This window comes from Columba livia, chromosome 5 (genome assembly GCF_036013475.1).
Source record: "Columba livia isolate bColLiv1 breed racing homer chromosome 5, bColLiv1.pat.W.v2, whole genome shotgun sequence".
Lineage (NCBI taxonomy): Eukaryota > Metazoa > Chordata > Aves > Columbiformes > Columbidae > Columba > Columba livia.
The window spans coordinates 6,729,159-6,752,514 of record NC_088606.1 but is presented as its reverse complement, the minus strand read 5'-3'; the positions used below and the strand labels follow the sequence as shown (position 1 = coordinate 6,752,514).

The 23,356-nt window shown below is 41.5% G+C and overlaps 1 protein-coding gene across 8 annotated transcripts in view; it reads right to left on the bottom strand.

Moving 5' to 3' along the window:
* Window positions 1-2,198: 2,198 nt before the first annotated feature.
* Window positions 2,199-23,356, bottom strand: part of SLC38A6 (solute carrier family 38 member 6) — a 54,362-nt gene continuing 33,204 nt past the window's right edge. For 4 of the 8 annotated variants that reach the window (XM_065065822.1, XM_065065819.1, XM_065065818.1 and 1 more), the window contains 10 exons: window positions 21,750-21,844; window positions 21,221-21,279; window positions 16,053-16,118; window positions 15,811-15,864; window positions 13,498-13,577; window positions 12,743-12,843; window positions 10,227-10,351; window positions 9,181-9,325; window positions 8,973-9,067; window positions 2,199-7,481 (listed from right to left, as the gene is read on the bottom strand). In XM_065065822.1, the coding sequence (XP_064921894.1) occupies window positions 7,401-7,481; window positions 8,973-9,067; window positions 9,181-9,325; window positions 10,227-10,351; window positions 12,743-12,843; window positions 13,498-13,577; window positions 15,811-15,864; window positions 16,053-16,118; window positions 21,221-21,279; window positions 21,750-21,844 (901 nt within the window). In that variant the 3' untranslated portion in view covers window positions 2,199-7,400. The remainder of the gene's footprint in view (window positions 7,482-8,972; window positions 9,068-9,180; window positions 9,326-10,226; window positions 10,352-12,742; window positions 12,844-13,497; window positions 13,578-15,810; window positions 15,865-16,052; window positions 16,119-21,220; window positions 21,280-21,749; window positions 21,845-23,356) is intronic. The other 4 variants (XM_065065825.1, XM_065065821.1, XM_065065820.1 and 1 more) reach the window with 1 other exon arrangement.

Sequence of the window (23,356 nt, the reverse complement as noted above, 5' to 3'; positions counted from 1 at the left end):
AGACCTGTAAGAAGCTGTAAAATACACAGGCTACTTAAACCTTTCCTACAGGAGAGTCACAGCCCCGAGGCGCACAAACCCAGCCGGGGAAACACTGCACCAAAGCCTCACTTCTGACCCAATGTACAAAATGAAGCAGCAGAGCACAACTGGAGAAGACAAGAACAGAGTCTGAGATTTTCATGGCCCTTGACTTCAGCCCTATGGGTTCTGCGCCGTCACATCCGCATCTCAAATCTTTTCTCCATCCCTACATGCAAATCCCATTATCCAGCAGAGCTGCCTGGGAGGATGGAGAGACCAGGCTCTCTGGTCAATGGAGAGGTGAGACGGGGCTCCCGAAAGTCAACAGCCTGTAACAACCACCCCGAGCTGCCAGGGCTCAGTAACTCTCCTCTGGCCAGATCCATCATTTGCTACACGATGTTGAAACAACAATTATCCACCCTAAGTCCCCAAAAAAGCAGTTCTGCAACCTGTGCTGATCAGCCACCTCACTCGTCGTATAAATCTGGTGCCTTCGATGACATCATGCTAGAAAACTGAAATATAAGTCAGATGGTGAAGGCATTAATGGCAGCACTGTAAAGGCTCAACAATGCAAACCTTCCCAAAAAGAACTGTCTTGACCTTTGCCGGGCTGACAATAAAAGTGTGACATCATGTGCAAACGAGCTTTTAATTTAAACCAGGTGCAGCGGGATGTCTGGCGTCGCGTGGCTGCTGCTGAGCCACGAACATGCGAGCGGCGACGCTGGAGGCAAGAGAAATGCCAAGCACGGCCAGGAGCCACGCGGCAACAAAAACAGGTACAGGCAACTGGTGCAGCACAAGACTCAAGTCTGCACCGCACTTGGAAAAGCCAGGGGTTGTGCTGTTTGGTACCAGTTCTAGTTAGGGCAAACTTTGTTAAGTAAACATGAATTTGCTGATATTAATTTCCACGTGTGTGAGCGTTCACACGGCTCTGGAATTGAGCCAGCAGCACAATAATGAGGTGGTTTTTTTTTCCATTCTTTTCTTCTATTCAGGACTCCCTTAGTCCTTGCAAAGGGCTTCAAGCTGTGCAAGGTTGTCAGTCACACTGAGATTTACAACCAAAAAAAGATGTTCCTGCTCCAGAGTCTTCCACAGAATGTCAGGGATTGGAAGGGACCTCGAAAGCTCATCCAGTGCAATCCCCCCATGGAGCAGGAACACCCAGATGAGGTTACACAGGAAGGTGTCCAGGCGGGTTGGAATGTCTGCACAGAAGGAGACACCACAACCTCCCTGGGCAGCCTAGTCCAGGCTCTGTCATCCTCACCATGAAGAAGTTTCTTCTCATATTTAAGTGGAACCTCTTGTGTTCCAGTTTGTCCCCATTACCCCTTGTCCTACCATTGGTTGTCACCCAGAAGAGCCTGGCTCCATCCTCCTGACACTCACCCTTTACATATTTGTAACCATTAATGAGGTCACCCCTCAGTCTCCTCTTCTCCAAGCTCAAGAGCCCCAGCTCTCAGCCTTTCCTTACACAGGAGATGCTCCACTCCATCAGCTTCATGGTTCTCTTCCAGGGCAGCCATCCTCCCCCTCACCACCCCCCCATGATGAGATGTTCTCCCCCAGCTGACCCTCACCCTGCTGCACAAGGAGACCCTTCCCAAAGGGGTTTCCACCAGGAGGTTTTCACCCTACTTTGCACAGCGAAGCACCCACAGCTACAGCCCCTGAGGTCAATTCTGCTGCCTCTTGTTTTAGAGAGGAGCGGGCGGTGCAGAAGAGGCAGGTTTGCCATCGATGACACCAAGACCTCTGAGGACATCAGCTGCAATTTTCACTGGACAAGTTATTTTTTGCATCCTTTACATACTGGAGAGCATAGTTCAAAGAGAAAAATCAAGCACTGAGAGTAGACAAGTCCAGGAGGAGCAATTAGTAGCAGCTTTCCCAGACTAAATCTCACATCCACTTCAAGCATCACCACGCAGTCCAGTTTGAGGACCACATATAACCACGTAGATGAAGGAGAAGACATGTAAGAGGACACATCTGCTACCACCACCAAACCAGGAATGACGTTTAAGAACACCACCCTGTAGCAACGCTACAGCCTGAGCCAGCAGCAACACTGCACGTCAGGAACAAACTGCAGAGACAGCGCCTGGGTATTGCACAAAGCAGGGATGTTACACACTGCAAGGATGACAATTAAATTATGGAAGTACGGCTCTTTATTTTCTGTTTCTTTCTTACAAGACAAGATGTGCACAGCAAAAAGCTCTGCCCATGTCTAGCAGTGGTGGGCACTGAGCAAAAATCACACCTACCCCGGCTGCATCCCCCGCATCGTCAGTCGGACTGTTTGGGACATTCCTGCTCGGTGCCACCTAACTGACATTAATCCAACACTGAAATGAAGGGGAAGGTGAAAGGAGGGACAAAGAGTGGAGAGGACAGTTTCGAAGCACCTCAATTCACAGGGACACAAAAAGAGATTTTTAAACAATCTTATTGCCATGAAGATCAATATATTAAGACACAAACTGCTTAGAAACATGGGAATAAAACACAAGCGTTTGCCACAATACAAAGGCAGGTTATGAGCGGTTTTGTGGCACTCGTTCCTGCCGTGCTGTTTGCAGGAGACACTCTCCACGGTCCATCTGAAATTCAAGCAGCCTTCAAATGGATGAGGAATGGAAACAGGAGAATGAGAGAAAACAAACCAAAGGCTACCAAATCATTTTTATCTCTTACACTGTTCTCATTCAGTTGGGGAAAGGCAGCCTGTCCAAGTGAGCTCAGAAATGCTGCAGGCCCCTTCATCCATTCCTGCCACGTCTTCGGAAAATAAGGCTGGAAAACACTAACTGCAGGTAATAAAGCAGAACCACTGAAATTTATAAATCTGGTCACTCAGGAAAAAAAATACGTACACAAGAATAAAGAAAAATACACTTATCAACACATGAGTGTGCAGAGAGTTCCAGACCTGAGGCCTGTTTTGGTCAAAAGAATTCAAGCTGGTGTGCGATTGTAGTGAAACCTTCACAGACACAAGAAACAAAACTACCTGTGGGAGATGCGAAGGATAAAAGCAGCATCCTTACTCTGCTTTGAATTGTGGAAAACACTCACACGCTTTGCTAAATCTGGCAGTGGAAGCTCTTTCTTTCTCCTTCTCTCTGCATTTTAAGTTATGTATCATAGAAACTTAGAAGTAGCAGCATTTCCAACTCTTTTTCAGACGAAAGATGAGCTGTTGTCCTCTCCGCACTGCAGCCAAAATGTAACAGCAGAGCCCCAGCAGAGCTGTGAATTGCTCCCATTCATCCCCACCGAGTACTAACTTCATACCCTGGGATTCATCATTCCAAAGTGTCCACCTATTAGGAGAGTTAGTTAACAGCCAGGCTAGTCAGATAATTATCAGGGATTACAGCCAATAATGCAGTGATTTCCATAGCATTACAGGAATCAACTGTAAAATTAACACCGTATTTCTGGTGTTTTCTCAGTCTCGTTTAAGATGATGCACACAAACACAACTGCCCGTGTACAAACAGAGCATGACATTGCATGGCAAGACTCAGATTTTTCAGGGGGAGCAAGAAAGAGCAAAAGCTTCGCAAAACTTGCCCAACTTTCTGCACCTTCACAGATTATCTAAGTCTTCAGTGTTGCTGGTTAGAGTTTAAAATAAAGTGACTGCAGTGATTACAAGTATTACTCTAGAGTACGCTACAAGAGTGTATGATAAATGAGAAACAATTTCCATAAAATTTCCAACTTCCTAAATTCTAGTCTGAAAAAAACCCCACGGCTTGTTCACATGAATGTAAAGTCTCCCCTTTTCCTAAAAACTTTTAGTTCTGTCAGACAGAAAATCATTCCCTGAGGTACAGCTGTCAGTGCTTTCTCAAGGTACACTTGTATAAGGTAAATATTTAGCTTTTTATACTACTGCCAGAGATATCTTGAGTGGCTGAATCCCTTTAGTGGAATATAGCCTGTGAAACACACCCATTAGAGGGCAGCCACAGGTGGGAAGGCACCCAAATCTGCTTATCCAGAGCTAAAAAACCTGGGAGAACTGGCCCAGGTTGCCCAGAGAGGTGGTGGATGAACCATCCCTGGAGACATCCCAGGCCAGGCTGGACGGGGCTCTGAGCAACCTGAGCTGGTGAAGATGTCCCTGCTCATGGCAGGGGTGGCACTGGATGAGCTTCTAAGGTCCCTTCCAACCCAAACTATTCTGTGATTCTACAGATGCAAGGACAATGGCAAGATGGGGAACCTGCACCATGAAAACTCACCCAATGCCGAGAAATTCCAATCAATCCCCTGATCAGAGGAGACCGGAGACCCCTCAAGACAGAGACATCCTCTGTGTGCACACACACACTTCAACCTGCTGAGGCAAAACTGCCGGGCAAGGGTGAGGTTTTATGAGAAAAATGTACTAACAGCTGCCACTCAAAAAGGCGGTTGAGGTCCCCACACCCCTCACTTTCCTTGTTCCCCAACTGAGTTCCCTCCGTTCGTTATTTTTTTGTAGATAATGTGTCATATCTACCAGTCACGGTGGTTTTCTCCAGGTTAGACACGCTGGGCAGTGCCACGGAAGCAGTTGTGAACTTCTTGCCAAGAGCAGACATGTTGTTTCTGGTACTGATAAACTATTAGGAGGCTCACTCACTTTGTGTTGTGAAACCTCAGCTAGGAACTTTATTGTAAAAATAACTGCAGTATTTCCAGCCATCCCTTCCTTTGGGATCCTACCAAAACTTCTGAGTTAGTTCCCAGGCCTCACCACATGCCTATTTCTATATTAAAATCATGTAAGTAGAAGAATATTCCCCAGGCAAAACAGATTCCTGAAGCGGTACCAAGCTGCAGCACCTGGGTGCCCTCGAGCCAGCTTTCAAAAACGAAAAGTATCTTATGGATCCCGAGAGAACCAAGTGATCCGTTGGCAGAAGAAATCCCAGTTTGTCAGCTGCCCTGGTTTTGTTAAAAACAAGTTTCTCTTTCAGTGAATTTTGCCTGTCAGCTAAAGCTTCATATTAGCTGCATTTTCCCGGAGAACCAGACACATGTTTTGGTAAACCTAGCAATGGAATGCAAACTTATTGATAAGCATGGATGGACATCTCGCGAGAGAGGCAATGAGAAACTGGTGACCAAGAAACTGACCAACTGTGTACAACATTCCATTCACGTGAATACTTCATATAAAAGTGGGAGATCACGAGGATCTCGTCCCTTTATCCCTTTTGCCTTTGCTTTTTCCCTTCTGCTTATGGCCGACATTAGGAGAGGACCTTGCTAGTTGTCCCTGCAAACTGAAGCCTAGTGAGAGACTGAATCCAGCTCCGGTTGGCTGCAGAGTCCAGTCCAGGACTTTGGGTGCCAGCTCTGCAGTTGCTGAGACTTTCAAGATTGGTTTTGTATATTTTGTATTATTTTCTCTATTCTTATTAGTAGCATTAGTAAAACATTGTTAATTTTTCCAACTCTCTTCTCTCTGTCCTCCTTTCCCTCCCGATCACCTGTGCTGAGTGGGAAGGGGGGAGAGGGAGGGGACAAAGGGGGAAGTGGGGGAGGGAGAGGGGGTTAACAATACATCTGCCAGGGTTTTATTGTCACCCCGCAATCTAAACCCTCGACAGTCAGCTCAGGAGCAGAGAAGGTGATTCCAACTCTGTCATTTATTGTTCCCCCCTATTCGACAGGTGAGGATCAAGCACATTCCATCAGGGTTATGTTAAGGTGGGCACATCAATCAGCATTTTCCAAATCCAATGTGGCATGATTAAAAAGGTTATTAGTACAGATCCACTGCTAAGAAGGTAGAAATTCCAGGCTCTGGGGTATTGCCACTATCTCAACTGATAAAACATAAGTCAACATATTAACAGAACTGTCTCAGCAGGACTTTCCAGCAAGAGCCAACGAATTTGCTAACCTTAGGGAGTGAAAAATTTAAATAGATGTCACTTACTATCTGCTTTTATATTACAGAGATGTATTGTTTCACTATGATTAATTTATGTCTTATTCTATGTCTTGGATGTAAAAGTACTAAGCTGAATTAAAAGAAATATTGCATCTGGAAATAACACAGAACTTTAAATGTTGCCATTTGAGGCTGAGGTCTAATTTCTTAATTTTACAGAAGCCATTTCTGGGGAGGATTAACTGCATTGGGGAGCAAAGTCTCTGAAGAGATCAGGCTGCTTTAAAGACATCAGATCCCATCTGATACAAACGAATTTTAAAACCCTTACCATGATACCAGCCACCGCTTTCATTCTACTAATATGAGGAACTTTCATGGTGGGCACTCGATACAATATTTAACAGAGCCCAGTGGGTGTTGAAAATTGCATTCACATTCATTTAGGCAAAAAATCAGAATTATAACGAGTACATGGAAGTTTATAGAGATCAGATGTAAAATTAGGGTTCCATAAACATGAAATTTCCTTTTGCTTTCAACAGAGGCAGAAGTTCACCTTTTAAGCCTAAACCTTCTCTGACACACAACATATAGAAACACACAAATATAGAAACACTATTTCAAATATGAAACACTTGTAAAAATACGAATAAGAGAGGAAAAGAAAAAAGTCTTTCACTGAGAGGAATACTGAAGTACATTAAATAATATTCAAAAGTAGACATTAATTGAAAAATATCTATTATTAATTGCAAAATGGAAATACTGCTTAATGTTCCTAAAAGCCATTATGCTAGATGGGTAAAGCCTTCTAATTTAAAAATTACTTCAGTATGATTCAAGTACGGTGAGGTATAAAAAACTGTATTTTAAAAAAACAATTAATTATTATAATGACATGCCCATTAAACTGGGCCAAGGCAGTTGGTTTCTGGATCCATGTTAGGATAAATTAGGGTAAACATCTGGAATCAGGAAGTTCTTTGAATGAACTAGCTGAAATTTTGGAAGTTATTCAAGCAACAGAAGTCTTTCACAGTTTAGGATAATGTGTGCATTACCCTAAATACACATACCATGACGTGTTCATTGTAATTCATATAATATCTACCCATCTCCTTGTCTTTAAAGGTTATTTTCAAGGTTCTGCTTTTGACCACCATGTGCACGAAACCATTTTTGCATTGCAGAAATTCTCAAGAGACCTTTTTACCTGTCATGATCACATCATTAAAAACTAATATTTTAGAATGGCAAAGGCTAATTGTCCAATAACTCAAGAGAGTGGCTCAAGACTGAAGAGGGAACATCACAAATCAGCGAAAAAGGGCGTTATGTCTTCCATAGACAGCTTTGGTCGGTGTTTTCTTCAGGATGTCCAGCATTCATTTCAGTAGTTTTGACATGTCTGGTTCTCGCTGTCCTTCCGAAGCTCAGTTCAGCCAACAGGCTGTTATTGATCAACCCAATTGAAAATGATCAGAACTAGACTGAGAAGGCCAACGCAAATGCCAAAAATAACCAATGCGCATGCCTGTGAAGAAAGCAAAAATTACTGTTTTACTGAAGGAAGCATTTTACATTTCTAATGCTATTAACTAATGATGAAAAAAGCAGTAAGAACAGGTTTTTAAGGTATCTTTTAAAATAGTCCTTAATGTTTCAAATTACTCAGTCTTCAAGCATACGGAATCTGCTCAAGGGGAAACTAAGCTAAGCCTGTTCAGGGATAGTTTCATTGGGAACACTCGGAGCAGTCTGGTTTGCTTGTTCACAGTATCCACCTGAACACAAAAATCATTTGCCCTTTTACAAAACTGAATGAATTAAGAAACTGAATTTATATTTTACTCAAAATATAATTAAAGTTACAATGGATCCTTCACATTTTCAAATAACCAGATGTCCTGGTTTCAGCCGAGATAATTTTCTTCCTAGTAGCTGGCGTGGTGCTGCGTTTGGGATTTAATATGAGAAGAATGTTGACCATAGTCTGATGTTTTGGTTGTTGCTAAGCAGGGTTTACTGAAAAAAAAAAAATCCAAGGACTTTTCAGCAAGGAGGCTGGAGATGCACAAGAAGCTGGGAGGGGACACAGCCAGGACTGCTGAGCCAGCCTTTTATTATTATTGTTGTTATTTTCCCTATTAAACTGTCTTTATCTTAACCCATGAGGTTTACCCTTTTTTCCCCCGTCCCACCGGGTGAGCCGAGGGCTGTGTGTGGTGTTCAGCTGCCTCCTGGGTGAAACCGCAGCCGCCCTTTGACACCCGGGGATAATAAAACTACAGTTCAAGAGACAGTAGCCCGCTGATTTATAGCGAGGCTCCAAATCTGTTGGAACTAATCAAGACTTTTAACGGTCAGAGAGCATCATTATTAGATTTTTCTCTCAGATGCCCTGTTTTGTCAACACAAGAGCAGCCCTGTGAATCGTAAGAACAGCAGAAGGACTCTGGACAAACAGTTTGTCGGCGTTTTAGCCACCGCCATGAGGTCGCTCTGCTGAGCAGTGGTTAAATTGAAGATAAATGGTTATGATGCACAAATTCCAACTAGAACTTAACCTACTACGCCAAAAGAGAAACCACAGAGGAAAGAGGAAAAACAAAAAGGGAGGAAAAAGAATGTTTTTGAGAAGGCTTGTGTAGAAAACAAGCACAAACACTGTTTCATTTAAATGCAGTTTGGCTTCGTCCCAGCTGCCCAGGCAACATCAGAGTGATGCGTAAAAACTGAGGAGAAATTGGATTAAAAGTCAACATCTGAAAACCATAGGGAAAAGCATGTATGCAGATCAACGGGCCGGCATATGGACATACTGCTAGTGAAAAATGGCTTGCGAAGGAGGAGATTCAGAAAGACCAGAGCGATCGTGAAGGATTAAAGAAAACGCTCACAGATTTTTGTGAACTGGAATGAAAGCAAGAACTTTGCCCCTTGGATTAGGTGCTCTACAGCGTATTAAGATGCATCTAAAATGAGTCTGTTTAAATAGAATGAGCACAAATGAAAAAAGGCATACCCCAAGCTTCTGTGGTGATAAAAAGTCTTCTCTGCTAAGTTTAAGATAAAATAGTCCAGGATATATGAAAAGCAAACATGTTGATGTAGTCGAACCTTTAAAAAACATGGAAAGTAAGATTTTACTTACAGGGACGTTGCAGTATATTAGCTTATCATAATACTGGTTTTTTTTTACTTTTCTTTTTTAAAAGCACACAATAACTTACCAACTACTCCAAAAACATTCTTAATGTCGGGCACATACATTGCAAACAAAACAACGATTGTGTTCAGTGTTAGAGTGACAAGGATATGGCAAATCCACGACACAGGGAGATGACAGAAAAACACCATCAGTACAGCTTTCCTTGCCTACAGGATATGAAGAGAAACATTGCATAGGTGAATGTATAGATATACATGTATTTTCATCTCATTTCAGTTTCATAAACCTAAGAATTACATCACTCCAAATGTGAAAAGAACATTTTAAAAATAAAAATGAAAAAAATTTAGTAACAGTTAAATGAAGTTTTGTATTTCTGCAGTAGAGTTTAATTTAGTATTAAAGCATTATTTACCATATGGCCATTATTTACCATATGGCCATTAGTCTTATTAGTCTTAATTCCTCATTAGCTCTTTTTTGTATGGACAAAAGAAGGTTTAGGGAATAACGCTTTGTGTCATTGAGCATGTTTGGTAGCAAATGTCAGCACATTGCCAACTGATATGTCATCTATACACTACTACTTTATCCATAGTTTTGCATGTACAATTAGTTTTGGTGTTAACTGAATGAATTTTCAGTTCTACCATGATACTGACAAACTAAAATAGGGACTTTTTTTGGTGAAGTAAGTCAGTATGTGGTTTGAATTTACAATTAAATTGAGTTTTCGAGTATAAGTATACTTGTGTGTTGGTATGTACATGTAGAAAGGAAAAACCAAGTCAGCAAAACTCAATTTAAGAGGGAAAAAAACCCCAACCAACCAAACTAAATAAACTTTAGAAGTTCTGAATTCTCTAAATTAAAAACAATGCTGTGGGCTAGTTTTAATCTGAAATCTGTCTCAAGAGCACAAATTAGTTTAGTGGTTAGTTGTTATTTTGGAGCTCTCATGGAACATATGCAAATATGTGGTCTTTGATCAATCACTTGACAAGTGAATAAGATACACAAGAGTAGACGGGGCTCGAACGTCGCCGTCTGCAACTCATTAGTGTCAGCACGGCCTGCGCCAGCCTGAAAACACGCCGGGGAACGTACCGGGAAATGGATCAGCGGGACCGTCAGCAGCACCGCAAACAGGACGGCAACTTTAACGGTGACCATGACGGTATCGTGGGGCAGGTACCGGCTGTAACCCTGCAGCAATTCAGAGTCCACTTTGTCTGGAAAACAGAAAGATTGCTTCGTTAATCGTTTGAGAATTAAGATAATAAGTGATGCCTATTAAGCTTACATTTATATTGATTAATTTGCTTGTGACTAATGCAGAGGGGTGCAGATTTGCATCACTTTGGCATTACTAATACTCCAGCTCCAACAGATACGCAACCTCAAGAAAACTGAAAAAAATTTAAAAAAACTTGAAGAAAAAAACTCCCACTGAAGCCAAAGCTCCATAAAGAGAAGATACAAATATGGAGGACAAAGGAAGAAAAAGGAAGATGACCTGACATGAAGCCAAGTATACACTACTGTAAACCTGTTCTAGGTGTCTGAAACAGTCAACACCAGATTCAGTTGGTTCAACTAGAAGCTGGAAACAAATTAACTTTGCTAAATTGGCTGAATCGCATTTCCTTTTTCTTATTTTCCCAAAACATCAAAGGATACGAAAGGCAAAATGCAGTATTTTGAAAGAAAAGCTGCAATTCTAATTTAAAGGAAGAAACATTCACAACTATGCGAGCATATGTGATTTTACTGGCTCTAGTTAGCAACGCATTGCTGGATGACTTGGAGACAGACAACTAGCTTCAGTTACCTTCCTAAAGGATATTTCTTATGTAAAAACAAAAATCTTCAGCAGTAAGAATCTCCTCTGCTCTCTGCCAAATCCACACTTAGCTTTGCAAAACCAGCTCTACTGTGGAATTACTGTAGTATCCTATACCATGGATACACCATCAGATGCTGAAGGGAGTGGAGCATCTCCCGTGTGAGGAAAGGCTGAGGGAGCTGGGGCGCTGGAGCTGGAGAAGAGGAGACTGAGGGGTGACCTTATTAATGTTTACAGATATATAAAGGGTGAGTGTCAGGAGGATGGAGCCAGGCTCTTCTTGGTGACAACCAGTGATAGGACAAGGGGTAATGGGTACAAACTGGAACACAGGAGGTTCCACTTAAATTTGAGAAGAAACTTCTTCACAGTGAGGGTGACAGACACTGGACCAGGCTGCCCAGGGAGGTTGTGGAGTCTCCTTCTCTGCAGACATTCAAACCTGCCTGGACACCTTCCTGTGTAACCTCATCTGGGTGTTCCTGCTCCATGGGGGGATTGCACTGGATGAGCTTTCAAGGTCCCTTCCAGTCCCTGACATTCTGTGATTCTGTGATAAGAGTTACTTCTGTACTATTCAAGAGAGAAGTGGGGCAAAAAGAGATGAATCTTTGACTTTTTGCCTTTTAAGGTGAAAAGTTTTGCTAAGTTCACAGCAAAAAAATCAGAATCCTGACAGTGGTTGGCTAGCCCAGCCCTTTTATTTTTGCATGCCCTGACTCCGTGCTTCTTCGGACTTCAGAGTGGACCAAAACTTCCACCAAAGGCCAGTTGCCGTATGAAGTTTCAAATTCACAAAAAAACAGAATAAGCCATCTGAACCACAGAAAGATGAGGCTCGTCTCATTTCAAAGAGGGAACTCTTCTTGTTTTCAATTTAAAATAAAACGTTTTACATCTTCTCGGGCTGGTGCTTTAGGAACAGGGAATAGATTCTCCCTATTTAAAGAAATAAGTTAATTAAACAAGACAACCAAAAAAGAAGTCTTTACATTAAACATAAACAAAGGTATCATGAAGAAGTCACCTTGTGCAATCCTTTAAAATAAAGCTTTCCTAAATTGGGTGATCGATGGGAAATTTTTTTCCCCACTTCCAGGAAATTTCTAGTGAAATATCTAGTGTTAGTTCCAATTAATTTGTAAAAATACAAAAACAAACCAAAGAACCCATACATGCTTTGTACCCAAGCTCTATCAGACAGGGAAAATAGGCTACAAACCTAATATTAGGCCTAACTTGCTGTGGGTCAAATTCCCCTCATAAAGGGCAATTGGCTCAGTACTGAGAAACTAAAATGTGCTGGGCTGTCGCAGGGTTAATAAGTAAGAAATGCTGCTAAAAGATACAGCCTTACAACAGACCTTTCAAACCTGTTCAACAAGCAGAATATTATCAGAGCTCAAAACTGCTCACAGACCATGATAAATCCAGTCCCAGCTTTTAAGTGAAAATAATGTACAGTCCAACAGATAGTAGCGATCAGTCTAACTACACAATATTAGAAATCATCAGCGGACCATCAGCTACAATTTAGGGACTGAGATCTTGTCCGTACAGCATTTCAGTGCACAAACGCTGCAAAGTTCAGCTGCGTTATGGGTTGGGAAATGAATGAGACTGTAGCACTTTGCAGTGTCAGGTATAATCTTCACAAGAACCAGATTTCTGAGGATTCAGGTGTCTAAACGCACAAACAAGCCTGAAGTACTCCAGACAGAATGCATTCACCATATATGATTAGCCTTCATTCTAAAGAATATTTGAATATACTTACCATAAAATGTCAGGTATCCAAACAGAGCAGACATAAAGTATATTAGGCAACTCAGACCAATTCCTGTGACAGTTACATACTGCATTCTACGTTTGGATGGACTAAAATGCAAAAAAACCCAAGAAAATTAGTGGTGTTTAATCTGCATGGTGGACTATTTACCACAATACATTAAAATAAAAAATAGCAGCTTGCTTTTCATGGGAAACCATCCTCTTAATTTATGGCCACAAAAGTCTGTGCTGTCAGTAACATTTAGGAGTTTTTTAAACTATTTCTAATCTGGTAATTAAAGGGCACTTTTCATGCAGATAACTAACATTGTAGGGAATATAAATATACCAGATTATTTTTTAAATCAAAATTTTGATTTATGCAGCAAGATATATATCCAGAGCCAAGAACAGAATGTGGGTTAAAACCCCACTGAATCAGACGTGGCCAAATGCAGATTCAGTTACAGCAATAAAAATTAACTAGCAAGTACCTTAGCAAATGACCTTTTTTCTCCAGATTGGCCAGGACAATATACTGACACTGATGATGGAACCATATTTGCTACTTTTCTCTCCTGTAAGAGAGGAAAAGCCAGTACAGACTAAAACTGTACATTTCCCAAAAACATGAAAGCTACTTAGTTTGCATCGTTTGATGGCACTGACTTAAAAACAAAAATGATTCAAGATTAATTTAGGGAAAATATTACAGAAATACTATAGCTATATTTTAATAATTAATGTGTTTTCATACATTACCTTCGGAGCTCACAATAGATGGGTAAGACTGAGGTATGGCAGAGAAAAGAGAAGGCCATAGTTGGTATTGCATAAACACTCTAAAAGAGAAGAAAAACATCTTGTAGGTTGTTTTGTTATTACAGAGGGTTGGAAAAATAGCTGGATGAGTTCAGGTCAAGCGCTGGAAGTCAATGGAAATCCTTCCACTTCAATGCTTTGAGATCAATCTCCGCAACACAGAATGGATTCTCTGAATCATTCCACCAAAAAAGGACCTTTTCAACTGGTATCTCTTGAAGCAGTGGTCTTAGTTTAGTGTTTAATCATCAGAAGAGGTAATGCTGTCTGTAAGTCAACAGCTGAACGATTCTTTTTTAGCTATAGGCCACGTACTTTGATAAAAACAGTAGCATCTGTGAAAGGCTCAGTGTATCATTCATGAAATCTTCTAATAAGTTTTCAAAATTCTGATATCCATAGCTACCTGTCAAATTACTGATTCCGTCATTCTGAATTCACTATCAACCCTTCACAAAAATTTGGATACAGCATTCAGTAAATATAACATGCTTTGGCATCTGAAGTTTTAAAATAGTTATTTAATTAAAGTTGCAACCACACAATTAGTGGCCCATTATTCCAAAAACTTGCAATAGAAGAGATGAGTCATCTGGCACAGCTTGCTTCCCTTGCCAAGTGGAATAAGCTGAACTCCAACAAATGGTTCCGTCCTGATGTAATCATAGAATCACAGAATGTCAGGGATTGGAAGGGACCTGGAAAGCTCATCCAGTCCAATCCCCCCATGGAGCAGGAACACCCAGATGAGGTTACACAGGAAGGTGTCCAGGCGGGTTGGAATGTTTGCACAGAAGGAGACTCCACAACCTCCCTGGGCAGCCTGGGCCAGGCTCTGCCACCCTCACTGGGAAGAAGTTTCTTCTCAAATTTAAGTGGAACCTTTTGTGTTCCAGTTTGTACCCATTACCCCTTGTCCTACCACTGGCTGTCACCAAGAAGAGCCTGGCTCCATCCTCCTGACACTCATCCTTTATATATTTGTAAACATTAATGAGGTCACCCCTCAGTCTCCTCTTCTCCAGCTCCAGAGCCCCAGCTCCCTCAGCCTTTCCTCACACGGGAGATGCTCCACTCCCTTCAGCATCTTGGTTGCCCTACGCTGGACCCTCTCCAGCAGTTCCCTGTCCTGCTGGAACTGAGGGGCCCAGAACTGGACACAATATTCCAGGTGTGGTCTCACCAGGGCAGAGTAGAGGGGCAGGAGAACCTCTCTCAACCTACTAACCACCCCACTTCTAATCCACCCCAGGATGACACTGACCTTCCTGGCCACAAGGGCACAGTGCTGGCTCATGGTCATCCTGTTGTCCACCAGGACCCCCAGGTCCCTTTCCTCTACACTGCTCTCTAATAGGTCATTCCACAACTTATATATAATCAGGCCCGTATTGGTAAAAATATGCCACTTTCTATTGATAGAAATAGAAAAAGAAGTAGAGAGACAAGTCCCAAGATTCTTCAAAGCACAAAAGGCCAGAATCTCAGGGTAGATGTTTCTGCTCAAAGCAAAATCTCTTCTTTGATCTACAGATAACGGTTGTCTCATGTTTGCCTTGCCCGAGGTTTTTTTCTCTTTTTACCTCTTTTTCTTGTGAGAGTGGGGGTGAATTTTGTGTTTTCTGACAAATGCAACCACATCTCTCCTAAATTTCACTACACTACAGGCGCACCCCATATTTATTCTTCCCTTTTTCCCTTCCTCTTCACCCCACAGAGACCAGAGTACACGTTACCTCCTCTCCTGCAATCCTTGATGAGTGGTGCCATCATTTAAACGCCACATTAATTAACAAATAGCAGAGCTGGCATCCAACAAAATGCATGAGATTGCATTAGGCCTGAAGAATTAGCTTCAGGTAAGAAAAAACTAAGCTTAGATCCAGGCAGTTTCAGGAAACCTGTTCTGCCTCACAAGGAGCTAAAAGTGTTCGTACAGCCAAGCAGCGCTGACTTCCAGCTTCTTCAGTTGGTTTGATCCAACTGCATCACGATGCTGACCACCGCTGCATCTGTTATTCTTTATTCTTGGGTCAGGTTTGCAAATTTCAGAAATGCTAACTTGGACAGCCAGCCTTCGTATAAAAAAAGAAAGAGTGTGACTGGATAACACTTGGCAGCAGGTATAGGAAATATTTCAGCAGCCTGTAACTAGTTTTACAGAAGAATAGCTTACCCTGGATAAAGTTTAAACCCCAATTCTTTAGCAACCACCGCCCTTCTTTAAGTTTGCGTACTGTTAATAGAGATTACCTCTTTTGAAAGATGAAAGAGCTTTGCTTTACAGTCCCCAGTAGAATTTGAAACCTGTAAGACATGCAAAAAATGGCATATTGAAAGAATAAGACCAAACCACAGACATGAAACTTTTTAGTTTCTGTGATGATTAAACAGGAATTTAAATCATAAGTAATTCTGAAAGTGTTAAATGTAAAAAGAAAAGCATTACAGTTACTAATAAAATCATAAGAACTTCAGAACAACATGCACTTTACCTGTAAAGTCTCTATGGCACTACTTAGAGGTAGAGGACACGGGATCGACCACTTTTTTATCATAACCTGCAAAGACAACATATTTAAGATATTAATAACGTCCTAAAAATCAGTTTAAATTTCGATATACGTAGCTAAAATACCAGACTGTTGGTATACAAAGCAGGGAGCTGCACCCACAGTACATTAACAGGCTTGACCGTAGGTACTTAGGCCACAAGACGGAGACTTGACAGCAGAACTTGCCTGTGCCGTTCCATCCAGCTGCTGAGTGCGCACAGCTGGCAGCCTTATGGCGTGCCTGTCTGGAGGTGGGGCACCGAAAATGAGCTCTGACATTAACTGAAATACAACCAGCACTCCACAATCACTCTCTCCGTGCTCCATACCAAGTGCCCCCCATACAGAATAGCTGCTGCGTTAGCTATCCCAGGCTCGCTCCCTTAAGTAGACAAGCCCTTAACAGAGATAGAGCAGAGCCTAGGGCTAATCTTAAAAGGCAGAAACATATGGTTTGGACTAGAAAGCAAAGGAAAAACAATAAATGCAATTATTGTCCCAGAATGTCATTGGGGCTTTAGCTACACCCTGCTGGTTTAGGGACTGCCAAGTAACAGGGCTGAAAATCAAAGGGAAATTAAAATAAGAAACGTTACCTCCTTTTTCAGGAGCCTAGTTTAAAATTATAGTTGCATTGCTCTCCTCACCCTAATTAATTTCCTATTGTAGTTGCCTGGCTTTAGAGGTTGTAATTCTTTTGAAGCCTAGAGCAAACAATTAAAAACTTAATTAAAGACTCAGATTCACGAGACGAATAACATGGAAGAGAGTGCTTCTCCTGGCTCAGGGAGCTACTTTTTGCGTGCAGCCAAGCGGTGTTTCCCCAGGATCAGCATCAGATGCTCCCTCTTGTCACCGGTGCCAGAAGAAGCAAACAAACGCTACCTCCGGACAAAATGCAGGGAAAGGAAAGTGTAGGTACACAGCACGGCGGAGTCCACTGTAGCAATAACACATCTTAAATAGTATGACTAAGAACAACTCGTTACAACTCAAAGTAGGGAACGAGGCAGTAGCTTACTTGACAGCAGACTGCAAGCTTTGTGAAAAAGGATTGTCAGCCATGCTTCTGACACCACACTGGCACCGCTTTAGAGCAAATGTGTTCTTACCTGCTCACTGATTAGCTAAACTGCCTCCCTGTGTGCAACACGAGCTGCAGCCTCATCTGAGGGTGTGAGAAGGGACAAGGAGATCCTCATAGTACATAGAATCACAGAGTAGTTTGGGTTGGAAGGACCTTCACAGCTCATCCGGTGCCACCCCTGCCATGAGCAGGGACATCTTCACCAGCTCAGGTTGCTCAGAGCCCCGTCCAGCCTGGCCTGGGATGTCTCCAAGAATGGGGCATCCACCACCTCTCTGGCCAACCTTGACCATTATTTTGCCACCCTCATAATAAAAAATTTCTCCCTCATGTCCAGCCTGAATCTCTCCTCCTTTAGTTTGAAACCTTTGTCCTATCGCAACAGGCCCTGCTAAAATGTCTGTTCCCATCTTTCTTATCGGCCCCTTTTAACCATGGAAAGGCCGCAATAAGGTCTCCCTGGAGCCTTCTCTTCTCCAGGCTGAACACCCCAACTCTCTCAGCCTGTACATCAAGAAACTCAAATGAAAAGCAAGCAAGGAAGAGGAAGTAAAGGACAAAACACTAAAATGTGACTTGGGCCTGTACCCATACACACGTGTGCATCTGTCACACAGGTCACCCCTGCTCCATCTCTTTCTCGTGCACCGAGCAGCGAGAATTGAGGAGCTGAGACACAGACACTGCTGGAGCACCACAACCACAGATACACGGCTCTGCTGTTGCCCCAGGAAGCCCAAGCGCGTTGGGTAGTTGAGGACATTTATGAGGCTGAGCAAGAAAGCAAAAATATTTTTTCAAGGAGATCTCTGTGTATTTAAAAGCAGCTTTGAAGGCTCTGAAGGAGGAGACTTTGTGGGAGCTCTGGCTGAGGTTGGAAGAGGCTTCCTGAGCCATGAAAAGGGGCATGAAGCTACAGGGCAAGATTTGAAGTGTGTCTGGCAGTGGTGGGGACACGGCTTCCTGCAAGCTAAAGAGCAAAGATATAGATAAACATTGCAGAGGAAGGTCAAGACCAGACCTTTGAAGGTCCCTTCCAACCCAAACTATTCCATGACAAGCCAAACATAAACAGCCGAAGCACATTTTTCTACCATGAAGTTAATACAGATTAAGAACAGATTGAAATGGAAATAAAAGGGGATAAAAAGCACCAGGTGCATTTAAAACCTGTAATTACATTTGCCCACCTGCTTAATTATTCAAACCTGTTTGGGTTTCCCATTGTAGGCTACTCTGTATTTCTAATGAGGTCCCAACAGAAAGGGATTTTTAAGTTGGCAGCGCAGCACAGCCCGGTTAGGTGAGTGGTCATTCAAGCAGCACAGACAATCTTCCTCTGGAACTTTAAACCTATTTCATTTAAACTTTGCATTTTGGGAATAACAAAAATTTGGTTTTAAGTGAAAAAACAGCCTAAAACCTAAAGAGATATTCCAGCGGAAATAGGTATTTTAAACCCCCACAAGAAAACATTGCTATAAGATAGAGGCTAAAAATGTTCTAATATTCTCAGTGAAGTTGTTTTTCTGTATCTTGCAGAGGGAAAAAGGAATCCCTTTATTCCAGCAGTACTGACAGTGCTCAGTAAAGAGGGGCTCTCTCTGCGTAACATCTTCATTACATATGGCAGGTTCACCTGCATCACATATTGTTCTGAGAACATAAACAAGAGATTTAGAAAAACACCATCAGGAACCATTACCACCTTTGTTGACCAAGCTACCAATAGGGCTGTCTTGACAAAAAAAATCTGTCTTTACTCTTCACCAATATTCAATATAGCAAGAGGGGAGGCAATAAATAGCTTAACGATCACATTTAATTTCTTTTCACTTAGGATTCAGGTTCAAAAACTATTCAACAACCAGAAACAAGAGCGCTCAGGACCCCACAGAATCTGCCTTTGAATGGTTACATACACTTCTCATTTTTTCCTCCCAGCTCATCTCAGTGTTTCTACTTGTTTCCAAGCAAGACCCACAACCAGCAAACACTTCAAAGGCAAAGATGCTGAAGCACAGTGAGGAGATATTAATATTTGACCTGTTGAAGCCCCACGGCAAAGCACAGAGAACAAGAAGTCGTCTTTAGACCTTCTGCATTCACTAGACCACACTGACCAAGACATATGCTGCCTATTGTGCTCGTCTTTTCTGCAGGCTGTATTAAAACCGTGCCTTGCTGGCTAAAAGCTGAACAGATGGTATGCACTTGAAAACGCACAGAATTATTGTATATGCAAAACATAATTGTATTACTTCCATATGAGTAACCCAGTTTTCTTCTGGAACAAATTAAAACATATCTGCCATGCAGAAATTAACATTGTGCAAACTAAAAAACACCATTTCAGCAGCACATATCACCCACTTCAAAGCATCAGATATGAAAACTAAACCACAGTTAATGCCTTTGAGTTTCAGTGCCTAAAGAAGTCAGAGAGAATTTTCTGTGAAAAGTATTAGTTTTTTCAAATATCTGTAACAACTTTTAAAGATTTTGATCTCAGTTGAATTTACTGTGGCTGCTTCTTTGTCATTTAGCAAAGGGTAAGCACACAAACTTAACCATTTATTAAGCAATCCAGTAGTCCGTGTGCTCCTTCGTTTACTTTCTATCTACATTTTTGACAGACAATCACAACTAAGCTGTAGCTTAAATCATCCCATGTCTGCACACAAGTTTTGCTCACACACTTGCCTTTTCTGATCCCAAACTTGTTTCCAAATGCATCCACCCCTTACAGCAGCTTTCTTCAGCGACGCGATACACATTTCCACTGAAATCCAGGAGCTGAACTGGTTTTAAAACTCTTGCCACTAGCCCAAGGTTTATTTCAGCATTATAGTTAGTGTGTTTTCTTCTTTTTTTTAAGATAAATTTTAGGAGAGAGGTCAAAAGTTAAGCTAATTTATAAATATTACAAATGAATTCCCATTAGCTCTGGAGAGGCTGCGGCTGCTCCTCAACGCTCAGCTTCGGAAGAATCCTTCCCAAGGTCCTACAAACACTGCAATTCTCCAGGGACACCCCAGGGAGATGTTTTGACAGCTTTGAAGTTTGGTTTTATCACATGGTTTAGCTCCTAATGGATTGCCTTGGTCTCCTGGATGGCATGTTTGTTCAACTTGCCTTCAACTCTGTTTATCCCTTTGTAAACCAGGTATTAAATGCAAGTCGGCGCAAGCCAGAATGACAGGGGAAAAGGGGGATGTTTTTCCAGGCTCCCAAAGAAGATTCTTGTTTCTATACCCAGCTGATGGAGTGCGAGTTGCTTGGCTGTACTGCGTATCACACATGTGCATTACCACCCTTTTTTTCCCCTGTAAAAAAAAAAAACGGATCGCAACTCAAAAGCACGTTTTCCCTCTTAGATCTGCCTAGCAGGTCTCACTTTTGATATTTGGCAACATCTACCTCACAGGGGCCTTGAGAGGGTGAACATCAGGGTCAAAAACTCTCATATGGCTCAGAGAAAAGAATTTTTCCTTTCAGCGGGAAAGAAGAAGAAGGTCGTTGACTTATTAACAGATCTTGTAAACTGCCTTAATGAAGTTCTAGTTTTCTTTGCCTTTTTTTGAACTCTGTCACTCTGTTCTACATAAAAATGTAATTTATTTGGAGTATATTAAATTTTCTTCTGCTCTAGTTGCAGTAAGTAATAGTTAGAAGCTAAGAAAACAGAATTCCATTCCATTACTAGTGGGGAAACAATAGTATATGTGCCAGCTTCCTTCACTGCACCATCAGCAAAACAAAACTATTGTTACATTTACCAGGCCAAAATATAATTGTTTTAAGTCTTTTCACATGCTTGAGAGTCCATATACATTTCCACGCCTCAGCAAAACAAATGTCATCCGTCCAAGCAAGCACATACCCAACTCAAGGAAAACTCTATATTTCACATTAAAAGTTAAGGGGGAAGGGGAAGACAATTCTTTTCAAAACAGGTTTATGAAAACATTCAAACAATAAGAAAAAAAATAGATAAGCTGTGCAGAGATTTTTAACTTACCACAAGAGCAAAGTACACCATAAAGAAAAATGATAAACTACTTGTGTAGCCAAGAAAGCCTGTAAAATAACAGTAAAAATAAAAGAGAATTTATAAGGAAAGCGATCCTAATGTACAGCTAAAGCTTTACATTTCAGGCATGTTTTCTATTACAGCGCTTGGTATCTGGGGCTTAGGACTCAGAATAACAACATTCCAACTGCCTGTCACAGATCATTTATGTAGTTTTGTAGGGCAGAATTAGAACTGGCTTACCACTAATGGCATGCTGTAAGTAAATGCAGCTCTTTAATGTTCTGCTGTAAAGATTTTATTTTAGTATTGCAGACAAAATACTACTGCAACCCAAGTAATAGGTTAACTAGGCAGGGCTGGAAGGCAGAACACGCTACAACAACTTCAGTAATCCCCACCATCGGCAGCCCCCTGCCAGTTAAAATAAATAAATAACCCATTAAGGTTTTAAAGTCTTCAACTGTAATTGCAACTGAAGTAGAATAATATTCGCTTCTCTCCTTTAATTACTCACCAATTTTAGGAAGAAGCGCGAGAGGAAAAACAATGCAGACTGAAGTCAGCAGCAGCAGCAGCCTCCCATCGAGGTACCAAGACCTGTTGGAAAATCTGTTTGTGACTGAGACAAAGCTCCAAGAGTCCTAAAAATGTTCTAATTTAAAACTGATCTTGGACAAAATAACCACTAGGTCAAGAAAATCAAATGATTTCCAGTCATACACGCTACTGACATGAATTTGCATTCCTAGTTCTTATATTGTGATATAAAATAGAGTTCCTGGGTAACGAGGACAGGGAGCAGCATCCCATAATGAACCAGCGTTGCGGGCAACATTCCGTAGGAAAGCGTCCGTGCTGACCAGGGGTCTGATGTGCACCAAGTTATTTCTCAGCAGCACAAAATGCAAATCCCTGCCTTGATTCAAAGCAATGATCAGAGGACAAGGGTATTTCGTACTCTACAGATTTCCAATAGAAGTACTTGTATAGTACACTACATATATCTTGAATTGGATTAAACAGGGTTGAATATTTACTCAACTTGAAGAAACAACAACATTAATTGCCACCTACGGCTGAGCTTCCCTTCCAGTTTATTACTGCTCCATGACCTTAGTTCCTCAGCACTTCCAAGAGGTGTGACACAGAAAGCTGAGCTACCCAACCTATTTGTTTGGAAATCCAATATGTTTTCTGAACGTACCAACTTTCTCTGCTGCTCAAGTTTCATTCCATCTATCATCACAGTGTTCAAACAGCAGAAGAAAAGAAGCAGCGAATCAACCCTCAGTGAATTTGAAATTATATTTGCTGTCCAGAGGTGACAGAAGAAAGAACAGCAATAGAAGACTTTCTTATCTTTAACTTTGCACAAAGTGGCCACTCATTCTTCGCAGACATCCACTCAAAAATTAAAGAACAAAAGGGATGGAAATGACTGTAATGAAATCTGCTGTGTTGATACATAAAACTATTCAGATTTTAAAAAAAAGCATCTTAGAGACACATGAAGACTTAACGCATTTGACATCTACTCAAAGTATCAAAATCTCAGCTCCATACTGAGGAAAACACAGATGTAGAAGTTGTTAAGAAACAGAAACACCTCAAGGGTGGCTCCCCCCAACTTGGTAAGAGCCATATCCTGTACTGATAAACATCTTGCACATCAGCCTCCGACTTTACTACCTATAAACACCTTGGCCTTTGACCTTCAAGTTTATTTAGTCCAGGATATGGTTAGCACCTAATAAACAGGCAGCACCTCAAGTTATCATAAGGAAAGCAGCACAACACCTGTGTTAAAGAAAAATTACCATATATTAACTACTGTCACTCATCATGGACAACCACTTGTGTCACTCGTTTGGAAAAATATGTAATATAAATGAACAGAGAAATGTCAAGGTTGAGGGCATCTTCATATTAAAAAAATCAAAGTGACCCTTAAGTAACAATGTCTATATTAAAAAATACTCCAAATACATCATTCTTCAAAAAACTTTATTACCAGCCTAGGTGAAAAAGCAGCTTAGCCAAGATCAGCTCCCTGCTGTAGCATCCTACATGTTATTAACATCTAGCATTCACTTATTTTTAACTTTTTAAATTAAAAACTTT